This window comes from Numida meleagris, chromosome 16 (assembly GCF_002078875.1).
Source record: "Numida meleagris isolate 19003 breed g44 Domestic line chromosome 16, NumMel1.0, whole genome shotgun sequence".
Classification (NCBI taxonomy): Eukaryota; Metazoa; Chordata; class Aves; order Galliformes; family Numididae; genus Numida; species Numida meleagris.
In genome coordinates, this window is record NC_034424.1 from 566,683 (window position 1) to 587,657 (window position 20,975).

Genomic DNA, 20,975 nt, shown 5'->3' on the forward strand with positions numbered 1-20,975 from the left:
AAGAGAGGTTCATTCAACCAGCCCCAGACACTCTTTGAAAGGCTGAAGTGTAACATAAGATGATCATGAAACACTAGCTTGCCTTCTGCCTACCCCTCATTCTTCTCAAGCACAGCCTGGCCTATTCAGGGCCTCTTACAGACTCGCTCGCACTGCATTACCCCCGGTCTGCTGAATCCCCTCATTGTCCCAGCCCCACCAGCAGCCATCGGCCTTCCCACAAAGCTATCCACCGGCACCGGGGCCACGCGCCCGAGGAGCCGGTGATGAAAGGCCGCGGTGCTGCCAGCCACTCCGGTCCCGCCTGATGTGCGCTGTGCCTCAGGGCCATCCTGGTCCCACGGACACACGGTGCCTCATGGCTGGCCCAGGAGAGGATGAAGCTGGGGACATCTCATCCAGAGCTGCCAGGGAGGGATGTTACAACCCATCCATCAGATCTTCCTCTAAAAGGGGAGTTTTCATCTTCTGCAGGCCATGAAGAGGGAGATTGGAAGCCCTCTTCCCTGCTCTTCTCCACAGGTAGCCATGCAAGTCCCCCAGCAGCTGCAAACCTCATTCACAAAAGAATGGATAAAACCCCTGAACATGCCAGACAACTCCCCAAAATACTTCTACATCCCTGTTTTCTTCTTCAGCTATCACTTTACCAGCTTGCTCTTTGTGTCATGGGAGCAATAGTGCCATCCGCTGGCAGCTAACCTGATCCCGCATCTCCATCAGGTGCCTCCTAACTATAGCTGCTGTTCTGTGCAGCTACATTGGAATAAATGTTTCATCACCTGCACCATCTTCCAACAAATGTACCACTGTCTTCACATAGTTGATGATTTTTCTTCCCATTGCGAACTGCCACCCCTACAATAGTTGCATCCTGAAAGGTGCAGGTCTACTTCTACAGCAGGCTGCTCCAAGGAGCTGCGTATCTCAATTGCAAAGCTACAGGCTGGTGTATTTAACAAGCTGGTTCAGCTTCTGACCTGTTCTGCTACTAACAGGGAATCAGAGCAGGGAGGTCCAGATGTGCTTCGGAACCAAATAACTGCCGTGTTATCCCCAGCGATCTCTGGGATCTCATTTTCTGAAGAGATCCTTCACTGAAATCTTGGTGAGGGAGAGGAACCTCAACCAGCAGACCAAAGCTGTGGACCTCTAAGCATTCACACACAACGGAACAAAATGCATCAGAACAGGTAAATGGAATTGTGCGATCTAGAATAAAAGTCTGGTGCCTTATTGTAAGTACAGCAAGTGGGTCCAAAAAGAAATAATGAAAGCAAGGATTTATAAGGACATTTGTCCTCTCGGGTGAGACACAAAAGCACCAGAAAACTTGCATTTGAATCTGCTTTACCATCCCATCTGAAAGATGGGGAAGCATGGGATGAAAAAGCAAGCCACAGCCCACCGTAAATGTTCGGAGCCAGGTTCTTTCAGCATAGCTGCTGTGAACTCAGGTATGATCAATCTCCAAGGGGAATAAAAGATTTCCTGTTATTCTTGAAGATAATTCTATTCATCCTTCTGGCAACAAAACAGAACTAGAAGAAAATTATGGCTGTGGATAATCACCAGTTGGGGTTTCCTGTTCTTCACACTTGGAATAACTAGCAAGTAAACTTTTCTGTGGAAGAAAGAACAGAAAAAATAATTCCACCAACAAAATAAGAACTTTCCAAAAACTTGATCTAGAAAGATTTGCATTTCTAAAAGAAAACAATAACTATCTTTGAAGTCATGAATTTAAAAATCACATTCGAATATAATCAAATAATATGCTTTTGTTAAGATTTTCAAACACTCATGTTCAAAGACTTATTGAACAAAAGAGTAAGCTTCAAGTAACTACCTGTGGACTTGTAATCAAGTATGAAATAGTCTTGTTTCTGTATTCACAAAACCAGCAAGGATGGAATTCCGTGATCACTTGGGAGTTAGGCTTTACAGAAGAACAGGACATAAAAATACATTTTTATTTTTTTCCCATTGCTATGCAAGATCAGGCTGCTTTACATAGTCAAAGCAAACAACTTCCCTTTGAAAAAAACAAACCTTTATTTTTTGCCTAAAAAAAAAAAAAGAAAAAGAAAGCATGAACAGTACTGCATTTTGCCTCTGAAAACACTTTCAGGGATATCAAGACATCATCGTGATGCCAGAGATGCTGCAAGAACTCAAAAATACAGGGTGAAATGCACCAAATTCTGTTTTTGCTGAACTCCTGCCAGTCACTCAAATTCAAATTCAGAAGTAATAACACACATTTAGAAGATATGATTCAACACTTAGAACCTCCTCAAGCTGAGAACCCTTTGGCTAGGGTAATCAGGGAGCAGAGGCTGTCCAACTCCTTGTAGCTGCAGGCAGACTGGAGATAGCACAGCAGATCTATGACCAACTACTAAAATCCCTTCTTCTCCGGCCAAGGACAAGACAAACAAAAAAGAATACAATCATCCTCTTAAATTCTCCAAATTAGACCCTATTAATCCATTGCTTTCAAAGGTCAGAAAAGCTCTGGGGGAAAGATTCACTGTCATTCTGTACTCAGCTGTTAGAAAAACTGAGGTTGAACACAGTCTACTCATGTACATGAGAAGACCATGCTAAGCTGTACCATTCACGGGGTGCAGCTGCTCTGATGAAATGGAATTCACATTGAAATGCATCCAAAAAAAGACACAGACCTTAACAGAAAACTAGAGAGCTGGAAAGGTGCATTTATTTGAAAGACATGACCCACCTCTTTGTAATCGCCCCTGTGATAAAGATGAGTGACGTGTCCAAGCAAATAGTTCCGGTCTGCTGTATGGAGCTGGTAAATGCTAATCAGAGGGTCAAGAAGATTAGCTGGGCACTGGTCTAGTATTCTGAATACACGGGCCTGCAGCTTCTTCAGCTTCATGCCAGACTGTTAAAAAAAAAAAAAAAGACACAGATTTAGTAAAGATGGCTACAATTCAATGGCACTTGAAAATTCAGCTTGTTTAAACAGGGGAAGAAGCCAATTCCTTGGGAAGGGATTCTCCAATTTCCCCACGGAGTCTGCAAACAGAAATCAGAACAATATGATACACAGTTTTTCACAGCATCCAATTTAAAAACATTAAATGTTTGCAAGATAATTCTGGAAAAGGCATACGGCCTTGTGCAAAAGTAAAGCATGAAACTGGAAAAATGCTCTCTTTCACTAACACAGCTATTTAGAAATTCTCCCCTCCAGTTCCCAGCAGAAAATCTTTGAACACAGCAACGCCTCTCAAGGGAGATCTCACCTATCAGCCATAAGAATTCAGTCTCCATTCCCAGGCTTGCTCCTGGGTGCATGAAGGGCAGGAAAAGCAGAAGCACTGCAGCAAGATGCACAGACACAAGTATTAACCCTTGTGGTCTTATATAACCATTCTCTTATGACACAGGATTTTCAGTGCCAGTAGCACTTCTCTGCATTTTGCAATACTGAAATGGCAATACTCTCAGAGAACTTAAACAGAGCTAAATGTCTAAAGAGAGCCGTTTGGAAAAATGGAAAATGAAACAACACAGATATGAAAGTATTTTACAGTTCAAAGGTAAAAAAGCACAGTAAACAGTGAAAATCTTGGGAGGTCAGAATACATGATGGCATAAGGAATGGTAAACATTAGGACATATAATCTGACGACCCAACATTACAAAGTTAATCATTCATCTGAAAAGCCATACTGTTACCATTTTCTGCATTCCCAATGATAAAAGCTCCCCACCAGATGGTAGGAGTTAAGCAATCACACGGTAACTGGCTTCTATTTGCAGAACTGGAAGAATATGCAGAATAGATTACTGCAATTGGGTTTATCCTGACAGCAGCGATGTGAGTTCCAGTGGGAATGCCTCCAGCCAGAAAAGGCTGTAAGATCCATGCTTGATCAGAACTGTTTGATCTGGAAAGATGGAAATCCCAACTTGGAGGGGGAAAGAGAGCTCTCACATCACAGCTTCTACTGTTACTCCATTTGCAGGCCAGCATCACCAGATCACAACATCTCAGTAAGAATTTTACACCTTGTCACACTGTGTCTGTATGCGGACACGGAGAAGACACAAGACAATGGAAGGAAGTGAAACTGGGACCATGGGACATTAAAATCAGCTGCCCTCTTCTATGCCCAAGCTCTCTTGCTCTCTCTTTTTCTAACCTGTTGAACAGCAGGATGCTCTTTCATCCAAAGCTGCAGCTCAATGCTGATGTAATACCCGAGGGAATGCCCTTTCCCCTTCCAATCACCACTGCTCTCCAGCATATCCAGGAGTCCTGCCAATGGGTCCTCCAGTCCTGCAAAGCCCCGCCTGATTTCTTCCTTGAGCTGCTGAGATACAAAAACACATTGTCATGTACAAAAGTTAGTGAATCCTCCCTTCCCCCACCCGAACACAAAGCTTTATTTTTTTTTTTTTTATTTCATCAATTCAGAGAGGTAACTGTTGCTATTCAGCCACCATCCGCGCCTCCAGTGACTTTTCATGTCATTACAGATTCCTTCATGGCTCACTGCACCTCAAACCCAATGGGAAAAGCAGCAATTGTCCACACTAATTATCCCATAAAGACAGAGAAGTTGTTCTGTGGGGCAGACAAAGGGGCTTGGGATTTGGGGGAGGGGGAGAAAAGAAGTGAGCAGGAGAAAGGAGTGTTATTAGGAAAATGGCGATAGGGAAGGTAGATAATTGGGCTCAAAACCTTCTCATCTTCTGACAGACCTACAAGTAATAAAGCACATAAGCTCTTCCTCCTGTACCACAGATTTTGTATTTGACCTTATACCCACTTGAGCCACAATGGCACAACTCAGCTCCTCAATATGTGGGAGTATTGAAATGGTTACGTACAGGAATGAAAAGAAAGATCCAAGTTCACACCGTCATACTACATCGTCCGAGAAACCAAAATCTGTCCTCCTGTGCTCCAAGCCTACCTGAGCAAGGTACCTGCTGCAGGCTGCCTGCTGGCACTCACCCTGCAGCACAGCTAAAGGCTGTAGGAAGGGGCCTGGAACCTGGGAAAACACTGTGCCATAAATCTTAGGGATCCCAGGGTGATGTGCTTAGAAATGTGAAGGAATTGGACACTCACTTTGTGAATGTTAATAGGCTACTTACTACCCATCTGGTAGAAGTGATAAATTAGCAGTACCGAGCAATATCTTTATAATGTTTACATTAGAAGTAGTTTCCAAGGAGCTCGGAGGGTTGGCAAGGTGAAGAAGTGGCATCCTTCAGTACCCACACAGGACCTTTCACCGCATGGTACATGTACTGGCGTGGAGCAAGGCAAAAGCAGAGACAGAAAACAAGAAATCACTACGAGCAGCTGCTCTCTTTCTTTCCTGGCTAAAAAGCAAAATCCAAAAGATGCTCATTCCCGCATGCAGTCAGCAATTGTAATTTACTGTATACGATGGCCCCAGTCATAGCTTCCAATGGAAACAACATAAAGTTTGAAGAATGGTATGAAAAACAAAAGAAAATCTACAGAAATTTGCCAGTGAATTTGTTCTTTTTTATTCATCAACAATATTTACTGGAAGACAGTTATTTTCCACAGTGTCTTTCATGTTGGGAAAAACCACAAAACCTATCGTTTACGACAGAAACTGTTTCCTTCTCATTGGATTATCAAATGCAGCAAGAAAAAGATGATGACTAACAAAGATGTGACTTTAGATAACAGTTTTCTCCCTGTAAGTATTTTTCCCTGCGGTAAGAACTTGCAATGTTAAACACAGGGCTCCAACTTCACTGCGAGATTCAGCAGAAGGAGCAGGCAAGCTCTTATCCGACCACAAATATCCAACACAACAGCCAAAGGAAAACAAAGTGACTGGCCAACAAAATTGCACTGTTTATAGATGGCCTCTCTTTTTCTTTTTTTTCCCCAAAGCCCCACTTCAGCACATTTAGACTGAGCAAGAGCTTTCACCACACCACTCAGCTCCTCCTTCAGCTGGAACCAGAGCCTGGCCTTTGGCAGGACAGTCGCCAGCAGACACCATGTCCTGCGAGAGCACAAGCCTGCTTTCACACGCAGTGCATCTCCAAACACCTACACAACTGGCAAGAGAACTAACAACATGGCTACACTGAGTCTCATACTCCTACTGGCTCCACTTTTAAAAAGGGGCAAAGCCTACCCCTAAACTTCCTGGCAATCTGAAGACTTCAACTATGGTATGTGTTGTTTGAGGTGAAAAGACCAAAGAAAAAAAAAGCATGAGACACCTAAATCAGAGAGGAAAGAGTGCTGTGCTGCCTGGCTCCTCTCTCTGCCAGAGAAGGATTCCTCTCAAACATGTAATTGCCATTTCCATTTCAATTGATTCCCATGGCAGGGAATGCTCCTTGGGGGATTTCTACAGCCTGACAGATCATGGGAATTGGAAAACTTTGCTGGTGCTCCAACTGCACAGTCCTTCGTTCAGTTTTGGTCCCTTATTTCTCAGCTCAGGGCAGTCTGCTGATGTAACTTTGGTATTGCAGAACTGTCTTCCTTATGTAGGAAATGATCACATTCTATAACAACGTCCCAGAATTGACGTCATGCCAGGGACAGGTATACTCCTTCTGTTGGTCTTCACTGATTTGAGACTGATGGGCATCATCTAATAGAGAGGACTGATTCACACACCAGTTAATAGCCAGTATTGACTTACACCCACACAGAGCAAAAGGCAAAGTAGCTCCCTGCCATTTAAATGTCAATGCAGCAAGCTGTGTTCTACTTAAGCCAACTTCCCTCATTTATTTTAACTGGAATGGTGGACACTGGTGTGCTTAGCACCATGTGCTGAGCTGCATGCAGAGGGCAGGGCAGCAGGCGTCCCTGGAAAAAGTGCCTTGCTGTGGGTGCCTTGCTGGGGCTGGCAATGCTCTGAGAACCGACTGGGGCATCCCAGTAGCTGTGTGATGGGCACATGTCACAAACCACTGGAGACATCCATCCTGTGCTCCCCACTTCAGAGGCAGCTGCTGAACCTGGCCCCAGCAACCTTGCTCCCCACCTTTCCAGAATGACCTTGTCCTGGTTCAGAAATGCAGCATCTTTGCTCAGAGCCGTCGTTGTGCCCATGCCTGCAGCCAGCAGTGCACTGAAGGATGGGCACTGGGAAGCCCGACCTGCCCCGCCATGAAGCTGCAGCATGCACACTCTGCACAACCATGCACCTTACAGGAGAGGCTGCTCCAGAAGCAAGTAGACAGAGCAGCCAGCATGGCTCCTGGGGATCCTCATGCTTTTCTACCCTCAGCAGAAAAGCTGTGGTGCTCTCAGCCCAATGACACATCCATGGTAGGCTTTGTCTTTTTCAGAGTATTTTTCTTCACAATCCACATGTATCCCAGGGTACAAAGTACAGAGACTTTGATGATTATTCTTTCCTACTGTTGTTCTGTGGGATTAGCTGCCCTCAAAACCTAACAAACAATAGTTTTTTTTCCTGCAACTCTAACAAAACTTGATAGAAAGCTCAAAGCTTCACAGTTGCTGAGCTCAAGCCTACGGCGGTGACAGGCCGTCTGGAAAGGCACCTCTCATGCCAGGTTTCCAGTGGTTTAATTACTCAGGATGAAAACCACAGGCTGTCAGGAAGGGACCAGACAAGGGCAGTGACCCAACACTCCGGTTCCTAGGATGGAGTGCGTACCCCAGCGGGCTGAGCCGCGGCCGCCGCTTCACACAGGCCTCATTGCACAGCTCCACGGTGAGCTGCCAGTTTTGGGGTCCTTCAGAAAAGAACACTTCAGCTATGAACCTGTCTGAGCAGCACAGAGTTAGACATGGGAAACTAACCACGAAGCACATACATCTACTGTTTTTGTTAGCTTTTAAGCTCCCAAATTTAGATGAAATATATTTTACTCCCTCTGAGAAATATCCACGTAGAGCCCATAGGGTGCTGTATAAAAATATAGCACTAATTTTAGAGGAGCAGTGTAAATTGCATTCACCACTCTAAAAGGCAAAACCAAATCAAAGAAAACAAAAGGGTAAAAATATCTCGAACACAAAGGATTTGATATCATTCCACTTGGCAAAAAGCACTTTTCTATTGACTTCAATCCTCATTTTTTCAGCTTCTCGAAATATTCTTCACAATCCTCCCAAGAAGCTCAGTGTAATGGACAAAAATTGTTTAAAAGAAAACAAAAGCAACTTTGAGGTTTTTTTTTTTTTTTTCTGCTTGTAACTCAGCCCTGTAAACTTCAGCTCTTTCACAGGAGCCCCTTTGCTGCTCCGCATCACACAGAGCTACCTTTTCTTTTCACTTCTCGCTGTGAACGCGCAGGCTCATTCCCTGTGTGCTGGGACTGAAAGCAGCGGTGAAGAATTGCAGGCCTGACCCGTGCGTTCTGCGCCTGGACATGCTCTGCATGCAGCTACCATCGGCAGCGAGGAGGGGCAGCCGCTACACAGCCTTACCTTCTTCATCTCTTTCTTTGTCCAGAGAAGCTGGAGGCTTTTCAGCAATAGGAGCGGGTCTTGGCCTGGATTGGGGGGAAGAAAGAGAGAGAGGGAGAGAGAGAGAAGGGGGGGAAAAAACAAAACAAAACAGATTTATTGGCTCTGTGCGGGCAGCCTAGACACACTGGTGCATTGTTTCACCGAAGCGAAATCAGCTACTCCGTGCCACTGTGTTTGAAACCACCAACCTTCCAACTGCCAGTCAGGATTAAAGTGCTAAAACCCCTCGCTCTGAGACCCTAACAAAATAAGAGGCATCATCCATGCATGGCTTTAACTCAACACCCACGCGGGCTCGCGGGCTGAAAGGCCACATCGGTGCATTTACAACTAAATCACACTGCTATGCACCAAACACAACCACAGCGGCGTCCCCCCGGCTCCCTCTTTTTAATATTAATTCAAAACTGTCCTAGAAGAGTTAGGCAGCCTGGAAAGGAATTATCAACACGCTCAGACTTCAAGGAAATGGCTCTGAAGTGCTCATCTCATCCACCCTACAGATGCTGGGCTGCCACGGGACATGGGCGAGAGGTGCGGGAGGAGGGAGAGCTGGAACAGTCCCATGGTTGCTGACGAGCCTATGGAAAAAGGGTGATCCAGCATCTCCAAAGAAGGATAATTGGAACGATTCTCTTACTTTTCACTTAGTTATTTGCAAGCTTGCGTTCAGCTGTTATGTAGTACCTAATACTGCTAATCACACCGATATCATTCATCATGCCATTATTTCTGAATCAAATGTTTAGGAGTATTTAGTTTCAAAAGCGGTAACATTTTTAATATCTGGTTCTATTTAATTCGTAGACATTCACTTACAAAACTTTGATTCGAAATGCTCTGAATGGAAATCTCCTGGGAGCAACATTTCAAATGCGAAGAATGAATTTAAAAATCTGAGTTAGTTCTCGCAAAGCACTCCTCATCCATTCACAGCACCTCCCCTTCTGCTTCAAGAAAGCCAAAAGAAAAACGTTCAGCTGAAAGGAAAACATCCTTTTAAATCACCTTCCGCCTTCCACAGCCCCAGATAACTGGTCTCAGAGCACTCGGCTCGGTGTCCCAGCTCACTTCATACTCCAGGCCACAAGAAGCCAGCCCCACTGAGAGAAGCTCGGCCTCGTCCAGCTCAGCTCAGCTCCCAAGCACCGCACTTAGGAAGCCTCTGAAGCCATGAGCTGATGGCTGCCTGGGCCGAACGTGATGGCTTTCCCATTGTCTGCCAACCTCTGGGGCATCCCAGCCAAATTTAAAACGCCACATTTACAGTTCATAAAATAATATTTTATCTCATCTCTACTCTGAAATCTTCAGCTCTCCAAACGGTTCACAGCTACTGCCTCTCCACTGGAAAAAGAGAAGTCTCTTTTTACAACAAAATGGGAAAAGATCCGGATCCCCGTTCCCCACACAATTAGCAACTAACAGTCAAACTCGGCCCACATGTGTGTGCCGCTCCTCCCGGCCCAGCTCCCAAAGAAATGTACACACACGGGAAAAAAAAGAGAACGCAACACAGTGCGTAACCAAATACACTGTAAATCTGAACTCCAACGAATGCAGCGAACAAGCCGGAATGATACAGGAAATGAGAGCAGTTAGGAAAGCAGAGTTTCACTTCAGATACAGCCAATAATTCAACTGGTTAAAAAGCTTTCTAAGCCTCAATCAACAAAACAAGCCCTGCTCTGATGTGATTTTTTCCTACCTTACCTCCCTGGCACTGCAATCAGATCTCCCCCTTATTTCAATAGCTGGATGCATGAAAACCATCTCTCTGGTCAATTTTAAGTGATTTGGTACGGTGCCAGCATGCTGCTGTGCGAGCACAGGTAAGGAGGAAACAGCATTCTCCTCCCGCTCTGAGCGCTGGAGTGATAACATCCAGTGGGTGACGTCCATGCGACACAGCAGGATGCAGCGGGATGCAGCAGGATGCAGCGGTACGCCATGAGATGCAGCAGGACACAGTGGGATGCAATGGTACTCAGTGAGATGCAGTGGGATGCAGCAGGATGAAGTGGGATGCAGTGAGATGCAGTGGGACACAGTGGGATGCAGTGAGGTGCAGTGGGATGCAGCAGGATGCAGTGGGGCCAAGCCAAGCTGCAAGGGCAGGAGAAGCTCACCAGAGCACTCAAGGTGCGGGGCAGCCGCCCATCTCTGGGCACAGCCTGGCAGAAGGGTTGTGCTCTCCCTATTCATTGTGTAAGGAGGTGGTTCTCCAGAACAGGGATTAAGGAGGGGAGGAAGTACAGCTGCTAACTGTGGCATGCTGACGTGGGAGCAGCTAGCATCTTACCTTACCAGGCAAAACCTTGGGAGTACCTAGGGGTGAAACATGGCCAGCTAACCACAACAAAATAGCCATCAAACAGATACTCCTAGAGCCAAACATGAATGGGAGTAGGGAGCAACACTCTTCTTTTGCCTGGTCCCAGTGGAGGAAAGCGGCACAGCTCATGCTGGACCTTGGGCTGCTGCCCATAGCTATGCAGTGGCTAAGAAAGAAGATGTAGATGGGAAGGTCCATACGGACATCTTGCTACAGAAAGAAAGGAAAAATGCCTCTTTTTGTGTGCCAGCAACATCTCCTTGAGGACTGGTGTCCCCTTGGTTCTCCAGACACCTATAAAGGGTGAGAAGATCAGGTTTTGGCAGGGACAATGGAGCAGGAACAGCACTACTAAGTTCCCATCAGAATACCAGACACGATCCTGCTCACCCGCATATGAGGAGGAACCAGCAAAGCAGCAGGAAACTGCCAGGATACCCGAGGAGAAAGGAAAAGGGCCTTGCAAGGGGCTTTGTAAGGCTTCCAGAGCAAATCCAGAGAGAGACGACTGCTCAGTGCAAAAGGGAGAGAGGAAGAAACAGAAGGGAAGAAAGAACAAAGCAAAGTGCCTGAAAACCAAACGGCCACAGCTGAACCACAGGTACATCTGGGCTGATGTACACAGTACATCTGGGCTCAACTCAGAGGACAACACGAAAATTTTGGAGCAAGTAGGAGCAAGAAGCAGGAATTACTAGGACAAACTTTGATAAACATATTAAAGCGATTACAGAACAGTGTCGGCAAAAAAAAGGATAGATCCTGGAGGCCAGAAAAACACCTTTACATGGTATGTGTCCAGAACATCCAGAATCTTCCCTTTTAAAGAAAAGCCAAATTCTGCAGAGACTCTCATGTACTGAAAAGATACCCAACTATTAGCAAGCGGGTCACACAATGAGCAGAACAAGAAAACAGCATTAAAAACCCCACAGTGTGGTGAGGAGGGGGAATCAGCGCTCTGCTCCCGGCCACGAGCCACCAGCTCTGCCCAGGTCCCACCTGGCTGTGCCCCACACAGCCGATCCCGTTCAATTCCTAAACCAAGCTCAAAGCCAAAGCCCACGGTCTGACAGCTGTCCTTTGCTGCTCCAAGAAAGAGAGCTGCAGATCACCACGTGCCCAGCACAGCTTCCCCACAGCAGGCTGACAGCACCTCGGGGGAGGCAGCAGAGGGACACATCTGCACGCACTGCACCAAGGCACAGATGACCCAGATTCCTTGGTTAGATAGTTTCTCCAAATACGATCTCATTATAAAAACTTCAACAGGAACGTGTTTCCTTTCAGTATTTTTCTTTACAAAAAGAAATCTCCTGTGCCCTGAATCTGGTACCAAAAGTGGAGAAGATGGTAAATCAAATCTTTTCCAGTTCTCAATAGCTGCGGTTACATTTCAAAACCATATAAACCACAAGGCTTATATTTTTGAGTTAGAAAAGTGTCTTTGAGGAAAGCCATAAAATACTTTCTGTTCATTCTCTCTTTTTCCTTTGTGCATAGATCACTCAAAACCTGCTGTGATCACAACAGAAGTGGTGCCCGCAGGCTGGTGAGGTAAAGCAGTGGTTTTGCTGTTGCGTCCTTGCAAAATTCCGCCGCATTATTCACTGACTCTGCTGAAATGCCCTGGCAAGAGAAGCCCCTTTCTGACTGAGGCTGCTTGTGCATCTTGAATAGGGAAAGTGAGACATCAAACCCCAGAGGAGGAATTTACCAATGAAAAATCTCTCAACACTTTTTCTTTGTGTCAAAAGCCATTGAACGCCCTGTGGCCTGAGACCCGGAAGAATTACAGTCAAGTAATTAAAAGACACAGAACGCAATAAGAAGAAAAATGAAAAAAAAAAAAAAAGGAAAAGAAAAAAGAAGAAAAAAAAGGAAAAGGAAAAGAGGATAATGTGACTGAAATGCAAGATCACATCAAGCAGTCAACTACAGCCAGAATTCCTGGACAGAAAAGGTCAGATGATGAGAGAGCTTAAAACTTCTTCGGGCAGCCAGCTTACATTTCTGCCTCGCAAATTAATAGGATTTTAAATGTTTAATGGAATATACAACAAAATACGCAAAATGCACAGTCCCCACACCAAAGAATCAGTGAATTTTTACTACTGTGTGCTGTTTTGAGTCCTTTCAATAATCCCTGAAATCTGTCCTCTGTAAAATCTCTTGTCAACCTGAACAAGCATTTGAGATACCCTTTGGGAAGGAAAACAAAACTTCCAAACCCTTCTGTGTCAGCAGAAGTATCCTTTTGTGCTGGAGAATTAAAACCGGGAGATGCAGGCGATCTGCAAGCTGGGATGGCAGGGAGCAGCTCTGCACCAGCGCTGTGTAATTTAAATGCCATGATTACATCTGAAAACCAACAAACACTACATTACATGGACTAAGAATTAATCAATCTTACAAAAACCTACTTTGCTGATTTTCTTTCCTGAAAAGTGCCCGTAGCTCACACCAACTGCTCTTCTCCTTTTGCTTTGTAGGAAGCCTTTTCAGTCATTTGTTCTTACCTGGATTTATCACAGGATATGGGATGGGAAGAGATACTTAACATGCTGTGCGACCAGTGGCAGGGGTAAAGATAGGATACAGCTGGAACTTATGGTCACCAGTCAGAGCAGATACGGTCACTTACAGAAAAGAGAAAAGGGGAAAGGGGAAAAGGGAAAGGAGCAAAGGGCAAAGTGAAATGGGAAAGGGGAAAAGGGAGAATGGGGAAAAGGCAGAGAACAGGGAAGGGAGAATGGGGAAAAGGGAGAAAACAGAAAAGGGAGAAAGGGGAAAGGGGAGAGGGGAAATAAGAAAAGAGAAAAGGAAAAAGGGAAAGGGAGAAAGGCGAAAGGGAAAAGGATAAAGGGGAAGGAGAAAAGGAGATAAGGGAAAAAAGGAAAGGGGAAAGGGAATAGGGCAAACGGGAAAGGAGAAAATGGAAAAAGGGAAAAGGGGATAGGGAAGAGGGGAAAGAGGAAAGGGGAAAGGGGAAAGAGAAGGGAGAGGATAGGGAAAGGACAGAGAAGGAGAAAGAGATGGGGAAGGGGAAGATAAAAGGGAAAATACGAAGATGAAAAAAGCCAGGATTATGTTACTGCAACACCGCCTGGTCTGAGCACAGCATCCCTGCCTTGCCTTTAAGAGATGTCAGCAAAGTGAGGGAGAGATGAGGCTCAATGGACACCATACTGTGTGAAAGAAGTTGTATGTGTGGGTTGGAAGAGGGAAATAGAGCTCTCGTTTTCCCCAGTACAAACTCTCCTCACAAAGAACGACAAACCAAACAACTCGGTTAGTGACCAAAACTGTCAGAGCTCCGAAGCCATGCAAGCAGAGCTGGTTCCAAAGCAGGGCAGTGCCCATCACACAAGGGCTGCGTTTGCTCTCTTCCTGCTGCCCCGAAGCAGACCATGCAGCTGCAGGGCTGGGGACCGCCCCACAGCTGAGGCTGCCCCGCAATGCCCTGCCCCAACAGCAGCCTCCATCACCAAGGCAGCACAGAAACCCTCAGCAGCGCTTGTCCACACCATCTCCCACTCAGATCTGCAAGTCCCCCTGAGTTTAGAGGGCCAACAGCCCCTGGTACCAGGGTGAGCTTCCAGCGTGCTCTTCCCCTCCCCAGCACGTTACTTCGAAATGTAACTTTGCATTATCTTAGGGGCAGGGAGGTTTTACAGAAGATCACCAGCTCCTATTCCAGATGCACCTGCAGCAAAGGGTTCAAAGGCTCTTCAAGACTTTCTCGTGGCAGAGGCTCCAGCTTAGCAGAAATGGCTATTTCCAGGAACGAGAGCAGATCCCTTCCAAGAACACTGTGACTAAGGGATAACTGCACGGTGATTCATCTGAATCCCACTGGCTGCCATCTCTGGATTCCCACTCGGAATGAAGGAGCCTTAGAGCTCTTTGCTCACAGGGAAAGGCCGACTGTGCCCGTGCCTGCAGACAGGCAGAACAGCACTGCCAGAATCCTGATCAATTTAAATGTTAATTATATCTCACCACTGAATTCTCCAGTGCAAAATTTACAAGAGGATCAGATGTCACGAAACTATTTCACTTCAGAAGCAATAAATTGCTCCGCTTTAGCACAATTTCCAGAGCTCCCAAACTCACTCAGCACACCCAGCCACCATTCCTTAAATGCTTCTCCCGCAAAAGACAAATATGCTTTAAAAAAGTCTGACTGTGTTGGTTTAGCTGAATTCAAACAATAAGGCAATGAAGCAACAACACGAGAGGGACCTTCCCAACAAGGTACATCTGGCTCGCTCCAGCTTCGGCCTCGGTTTCCAGCTCTAGCTATGGCTTCCTAACCATCATGGCTTTGAACGCACCACACTGAGGGCTTCAGATCTCAGAAGGGAAGCAACCACACGCAGCTCCCACAGTCATGAAAACTGCGCACCCCACACACCTCCCCTGTAATTTTAGCATTGAAGATTTAGCCCCCTGGGAGGTCTCTGAGCCTAGCTCACCAAAGGAAAAGCATTCATTAGTGTCCCTCCAGTTCTTCACTCACACATTTGGATTCACTTTCTCCAGCTCGAGGAAGTACCCATATCAGACAGACAGGGAAAAAATAAAAAGGAGAAACAAAAAACCACCAAAAAATGAGCGTGATTCTCACTGGTAGCATCCTGATCATGAACATCGGCTCCTTTTCAGCAGCCAGAATCATCACCAAAAAGGAATGGCTCTTCTTCTCTCAGTTAGTTGACCAGCTGTGACTGTTGCTGACGCAGTTCTCCCAGCCCCGTGGCACAGCCCCTGCGGTGGCTCTGCAGATACTGCATGGCTGGAAGCGCGGTGCCGCTGCTGCCATCACCCAACGCACCCCTCGGTGCAACACCTGCAACTGCAAAATCAGTTTATGCTTTGGTTCATAGGCCAGACTGAAAAGCCGGGTCAATTCCCCAACAGCTTTTCTCCTCATGTCATAAGAACGGGGGAAAGCTTCACTCTAATTCAGATGAGACAGTTTGAGCTTCACTTTGGGGGAGGGCTCAGCATTTGGGAGCTTATGCTCTGGTGGCTCTTCTCCATCTTTCAGACAGACCCAATGAATAAAAATCTGTTCGTTGCAGGTAGGATAGGGAGGTTTAAGGCCAACAATTCTGAAATCATCACTCTGCTGTTGATCTCCTGTATTTGCATGTAACACGCTACATCACATCACATCACAGGGTTAGCTCTCTTTTCCCCAGCATCTTCGCAAATGCTCATCACAAACCAGCTAAGCATTCAAAGCCAATGTCAGATTTCCCATGTGGTTCTCCTAGAGGAAAGCTGGAACTCCTCAGGTGCCATTAGTAAGTCCCCTTCTTCTTGGGGTCACTGGGATAAGCCCCACTTTGGTCTTTGCTGCTGACTATATCATAGTGGAAAGGTCAACATTTAGAAATGAAACAGAAATGCGGTTGCAGAAGGAGTTGCACAGGCAGAACACCCTCAGAGAGAGAAACTTGCATGCTGGAGAAAAGAAAAAGGGAAATGAAGAATAGCGGGTTGAGTAAAAGTTATTAAATGCAATACAAGTTTTTTCTAAAAGAAGAATCCGTTCTTTCTCAATGGCAGTAAAAGTCATTCTTTCACTAAAGGCAAAAAAGATTGCTTCCATTCTGAGAAATGTGAGTTATGAAAACATCATAGGAAACCTCACAATTTTGCTAATACATGCTCTATTTCTCAGTGAGTCAGAAGTTCACATTCTTCTAATGCAGCCTCCCAACTGAAAACAATCCCCACACTTCAAGCAGAAGAATAATAACGCACACATATGCTTCTTATAAAGCAATTCTTACAAATAACCATGGGTTTTGTTTTCATAATGGCTAAAATTCATCATACCCCCCAAAAATGCAGATCAAACAAAATGCACTCTCATTAAAATAAAAGGCTTGCTAGCCCGAGCAGAACAGCCAACCATGTTTTCCTCTTATTTCATTTGCACTTTCTGTCAATGAGGAGAAGGGCAGCCTGCAAACCAGACCTGCGCAGCCCGGACACAGCTGGGCACCTGAACAACAACCAAGTGCGGGCACTGCACTGCACGCAGCACGGGAGCTCAGGGTGCCCAGGACAGCGCCTCAGCCATCAGCCTGCACAGGGACCTGCTCATCGCTCCCCACGCGCAGCGCGCACTTCCAGGTGCTTTCCACACTCCCTCATTTTGCATGGGAGAGTGCATCCTCCTTCACTTAAGTGGCAATGCTAAAAGGAATGCTTTCTAGGCAGGTAATGAAATCCAAATGAATGAAAGCCTAAAAATATCTCAAGTGTTAATCTTTTGCAATTGGCAATGCTTTTAACGATTTCCTCATCTGTTCTGTGGGCTACGACCTCAATATCGAGGGTTATTAAGCACAAAGACAGCCAAACCGTTCCTGGCCCAGGAGGACACGGAGCTGCTGAGCGATGGGAGCCGGGGCACACGCAGGACAGAGGCACTCCCTCATCCCATTTGGATTTTTTTCCGCCTTATTGGAAGAAGAAAACAAATACTGCCCAGGATTGCAGGGAGGGATTCCTTCCATCTCCTCATTTTTTGGCTAGTCAGTGTCTGCTGGAGCAGCAGCAGACTGAACGACGATTTAGGAAGGAAGCATCAGAGGCAAAGCACTATCACCAAGCTAAGAAAATAACATTTTTTCATTTCCAGACATATCTGGAAATCCCCCAGTTCTAATCCTAATCAGCCCAAAAGTCTTTATCCGTCTCTCCCAAACCCGTTTCCATGAAAAAACAACTGTTAACAGCAAAAATCCTCGGTACAGGTTTTGAAGCCATCCAGTTTTCTTTTTAAAACAGTAACCTCCATTCTGCCGCAGGGGAGGAACGGGCTGCCATTTTCAGTCGCAAAGGTTATCACTAATGAGGAAGCTGTTAATTGCTTTAATTACTGACAGATACTCTTTTTCTGGTCCAGGAGAGCGAAGAAACACTTGTGCCTGTCGCTCAGTTCAGCTTGCCTGGACCGGTGAGTTACACACCAACTTAGCTGATGAAAGACTCAAGCTGAGCCAGCAGCGTGCGCCTGCAGCCCAGAAGGCCAACCTGGTCTAGAGGGAGGTGTCCCTGCCCACAGCAGGGAGTGGAACTAGATGATCTTAGAGGTCTCTTCAAATCCAAACCATTCTATGGTTCTATGACTCCATGACTCGCACAGCCACACAGGACAAGCGAGCAATCCAACAAGCCACGTTTTCAAAAACAAACCGAAACACTCACCTAAACCATATCAGGTGATCTCTGACATTAAACAAGAGGATGCTGCCATAATGCTATTCTTTGGCTTCAGCAGGTTTAGGTAAAGACAAACGAGTCTGGAAGAGGCGCTTCCCGTGGACACGGGATGATGAGTCACAACCCCGCAGACTGCCCGTTCCCAGTCCTTCGTACAGAGGCTTTTCCTGGGAAAACCAGCACAGCTCGATGACTCGCTGATGAACTGGTGGTTCAATCTGAAGTGAAAATCAGTGACCCATAGCTGGTATTTGAGATCCATCACAAAACTTGTTTTCATCTTCGGCTGGACAACGTGACCCCAAGCAATCTACACCTGAGAGGCCCAACCTGAGCCCGAGGAACACATCAGTTTTTACGCCAACATTTCAGAACCATACTGAAACTGAAATGCACTTTGTTGATGTTTGTTACAAGCTGAAACCGTTTAGATCACTAAAGTGAAGTAATCAGTTTCAAGGAATCTTTGCTCTAAAAGCATCCCAAGGAGACTTCAGTTGTTTTTAGAAATAGACAGTTTGGCACATTGAGAGCTGATGTCAGCAAAGTACTTAGGTTATGTGGCTACGGCTGTGTTAAAATGCACAGGTAGAAACACCCTGTCCATTTTTGGTGCCCCAACACAAAGACTCAGCTCTTAACTGAATAAGTCAGCATATTTTAATCCATCCCAACCAAGTGGCATCGACATATTACAGCTAAAGCTTTAAACCTGAACATCTTGAGGCTTAGAAATTTAAGAACACGTCACGTTTTGCAAGTTCTTGCTTTTCTTGACTCTGAATCTCACAGCTTTCCAGTATCAGTTTTACAGCTCGTCTTCACCTCTCCATCCAACACACATTACAACTAGAACAAACCTTCCTCATTAGTTGAAAAATGAAACAAAGTGAAGAAAAGCTTAAATGTGCAACAGATCCTAGTGTCTTCTCTCCAGGAGCATGTGTATTTCTACCCTTAACAAATTTGCTGAGAGGAAAAGATACAGAAAATTGAAACAAATGTCTCTCCAGTTTTTATCTTTTACCAGTTTTTGTAAAAGTAGGTGTGTGAGAATTATGTACAACGCTTCTTCTCTCACTGACTTCCACATCTGCAAGCCAAACAGCGCCTTCTGGGAGCTTCACCTCGCTCCCTGCTGCTCCTGGACCTCACAACTGCCCCTGCTCCAGAGCCAGTGCCTGGGGATGAGAGGCTGGAAAGCAGCAGGACAGGGACAGGGACCTGAGGGCTCTGGGGATGGCAAGGTGAGCGCGAGCAGCAGTGTGCCCTGGAGCCCAAAGGGCAAATGTGCCCTGAGGTGCCTCACCTCAAGCACTGCACGCAGCTCTGGGTGCCACGCTATCAGAAGGACACGAAGCTGTTGGAGGGACTCTGAAAGAGAACTACAGACATGGGGAAGGGTCTGGAGGGCAAGGTGCATGAACAGCAGCAGAGGTCCCTTGGCTTGTTCGAGTCTGGATTTGGGTGGTGCTGTGTGGAGACAGGGGTTGGACGAGGTGACCGCTGGGGTCCCAACTCAAGACATGTTACAATTTTGTCATTCTGTGATTCCAGACCAGCGGGTCCCAGCTGTGCCCTCTGCTCAGGCTGTGGTTTCTCCAGGTGAAACCTCAGGCACCAGCTCCATGCTCCTCTGGCCCTGCCTGGCTGTGCAGATGGGCTGCAAGCAGCAGCTGCATGGGACAGAAGTGGGCATCTGTGACCCAGGCTCCTGTAGGACAGTGCATTGAACCAAAGAGAGCTACTTTAGATGCTAATTTGAAGTAGCTTTTCAGCTTTCCTCCACATTACGTATCATGTAATTAAATGGGAAGAGGAGAACATGCATTTTTCTGGGCTGAATTGGGCTCTCTGTATGCAGAAAGCAATTAGTCTTGCTTATTTTGAAGAAAATAACACTAAAAGTACTTCCTCTTCTTCTAACTAACTAGATCTCACAGTGTTACCTTCAAACTACACCTCCAGCACTAACACTACTGCCAGAAAAGCAAACACACATAATGTGTTCTTCAAATGCATGTTTGTTCCCTTTGCTGCTTTCAGAAATGCCACCTTAAGGTGCCAGGCACTCTCCCCATCCCTCTGGAAGGTTCCCTTGGTGTAGGATCTGTTCCCCACACGCACCAAGCTCTCCTTGGTGAGACTGCCATATGCATTTCAGTAACCTAGAGCTTGCCTTGAGTTTGCAGTGTTTCTAACAATAGGTACAAGGCAGAACAAAAGACATCACGGCTACTTAAGATAAAAGTAGGGATGGGCATTCATCTGCAAAACTTCTAAGTGCTCCCTCTTCAATAAAAATAAAATCATTGAGAGGTCCCAATATATAAGGCTTGCGAAGTCGCAGCTCTTGGGAGGTTAAGTAGAAAAGAAAGGATACCTGACAGCTACCACCAGCGTGTTTGAAGAGATTTGCTGGTTTCCATGGTAAATGGGGAGGGCAGCGTGACTGCCTGGTTACAATTATGACTGACGCACATCTCAAACAATCGTTCTCTTCCTGTTCGTATGACATAAGAAAAACAGGATGCTGAGAGGTGTTTATCTGAGTGAACAAGATAAGCTCACTCACAGACGTTTCTAAAAGTATGGGATTTAACTAACAAGGTGCTATAGATTTTCTATGGGAAAAAAGAAATCCAAATGCTGAACGTGATTAAATTATGCATGGAAAGATCCTTTCCCTCCTAACCCGCAGGAAGCAGTGAAGGAGCTGTTATATGAGCCCTGCATACCAATGGAAAGTCTTTTTAGAGCGAGATACTGAGTTACACTGCTGAATCAAAACTGAGAAAAACAGCTTAGTCTGCAATGTCCTGCAGCTTCCAAAGGTCTGAACTCATCGCAGGCACCGCTGATGGTGGGGGCACCATGAATTGGGGCGCTGCAAGGGTG

At 45.9% G+C, this 20,975-nt stretch overlaps 1 protein-coding gene across 23 annotated transcripts in view; it reads right to left on the minus strand.

The window, feature by feature from the left end:
* Window positions 1–20,975, minus strand: part of EXD3 (exonuclease 3'-5' domain containing 3) — a 251,318-nt gene that overhangs the window by 158,522 nt on the left and 71,821 nt on the right. For 13 of the 23 annotated variants that reach the window (XR_002443616.1, XR_002443615.1, XM_021413936.1 and 10 more), the window contains 3 exons: window positions 8,456–8,520; window positions 4,179–4,349; window positions 2,744–2,911 (listed from right to left, as the gene is read on the minus strand). Coding sequence is in view for 21 of the 23 variants with exons in the window: in XM_021413936.1 (XP_021269611.1) it covers window positions 2,744–2,911; window positions 4,179–4,349; window positions 8,456–8,520 (404 nt within the window). In the remaining 2 variants the exon portion in view is untranslated. Of the gene's footprint in view, window positions 1–2,743; window positions 2,912–4,178; window positions 4,350–5,198; window positions 5,296–8,455; window positions 8,521–20,460; window positions 20,537–20,975 lie in introns of those variants that run through there. The other 10 variants (XM_021413925.1, XM_021413915.1, XM_021413932.1 and 7 more) reach the window with 8 other exon arrangements.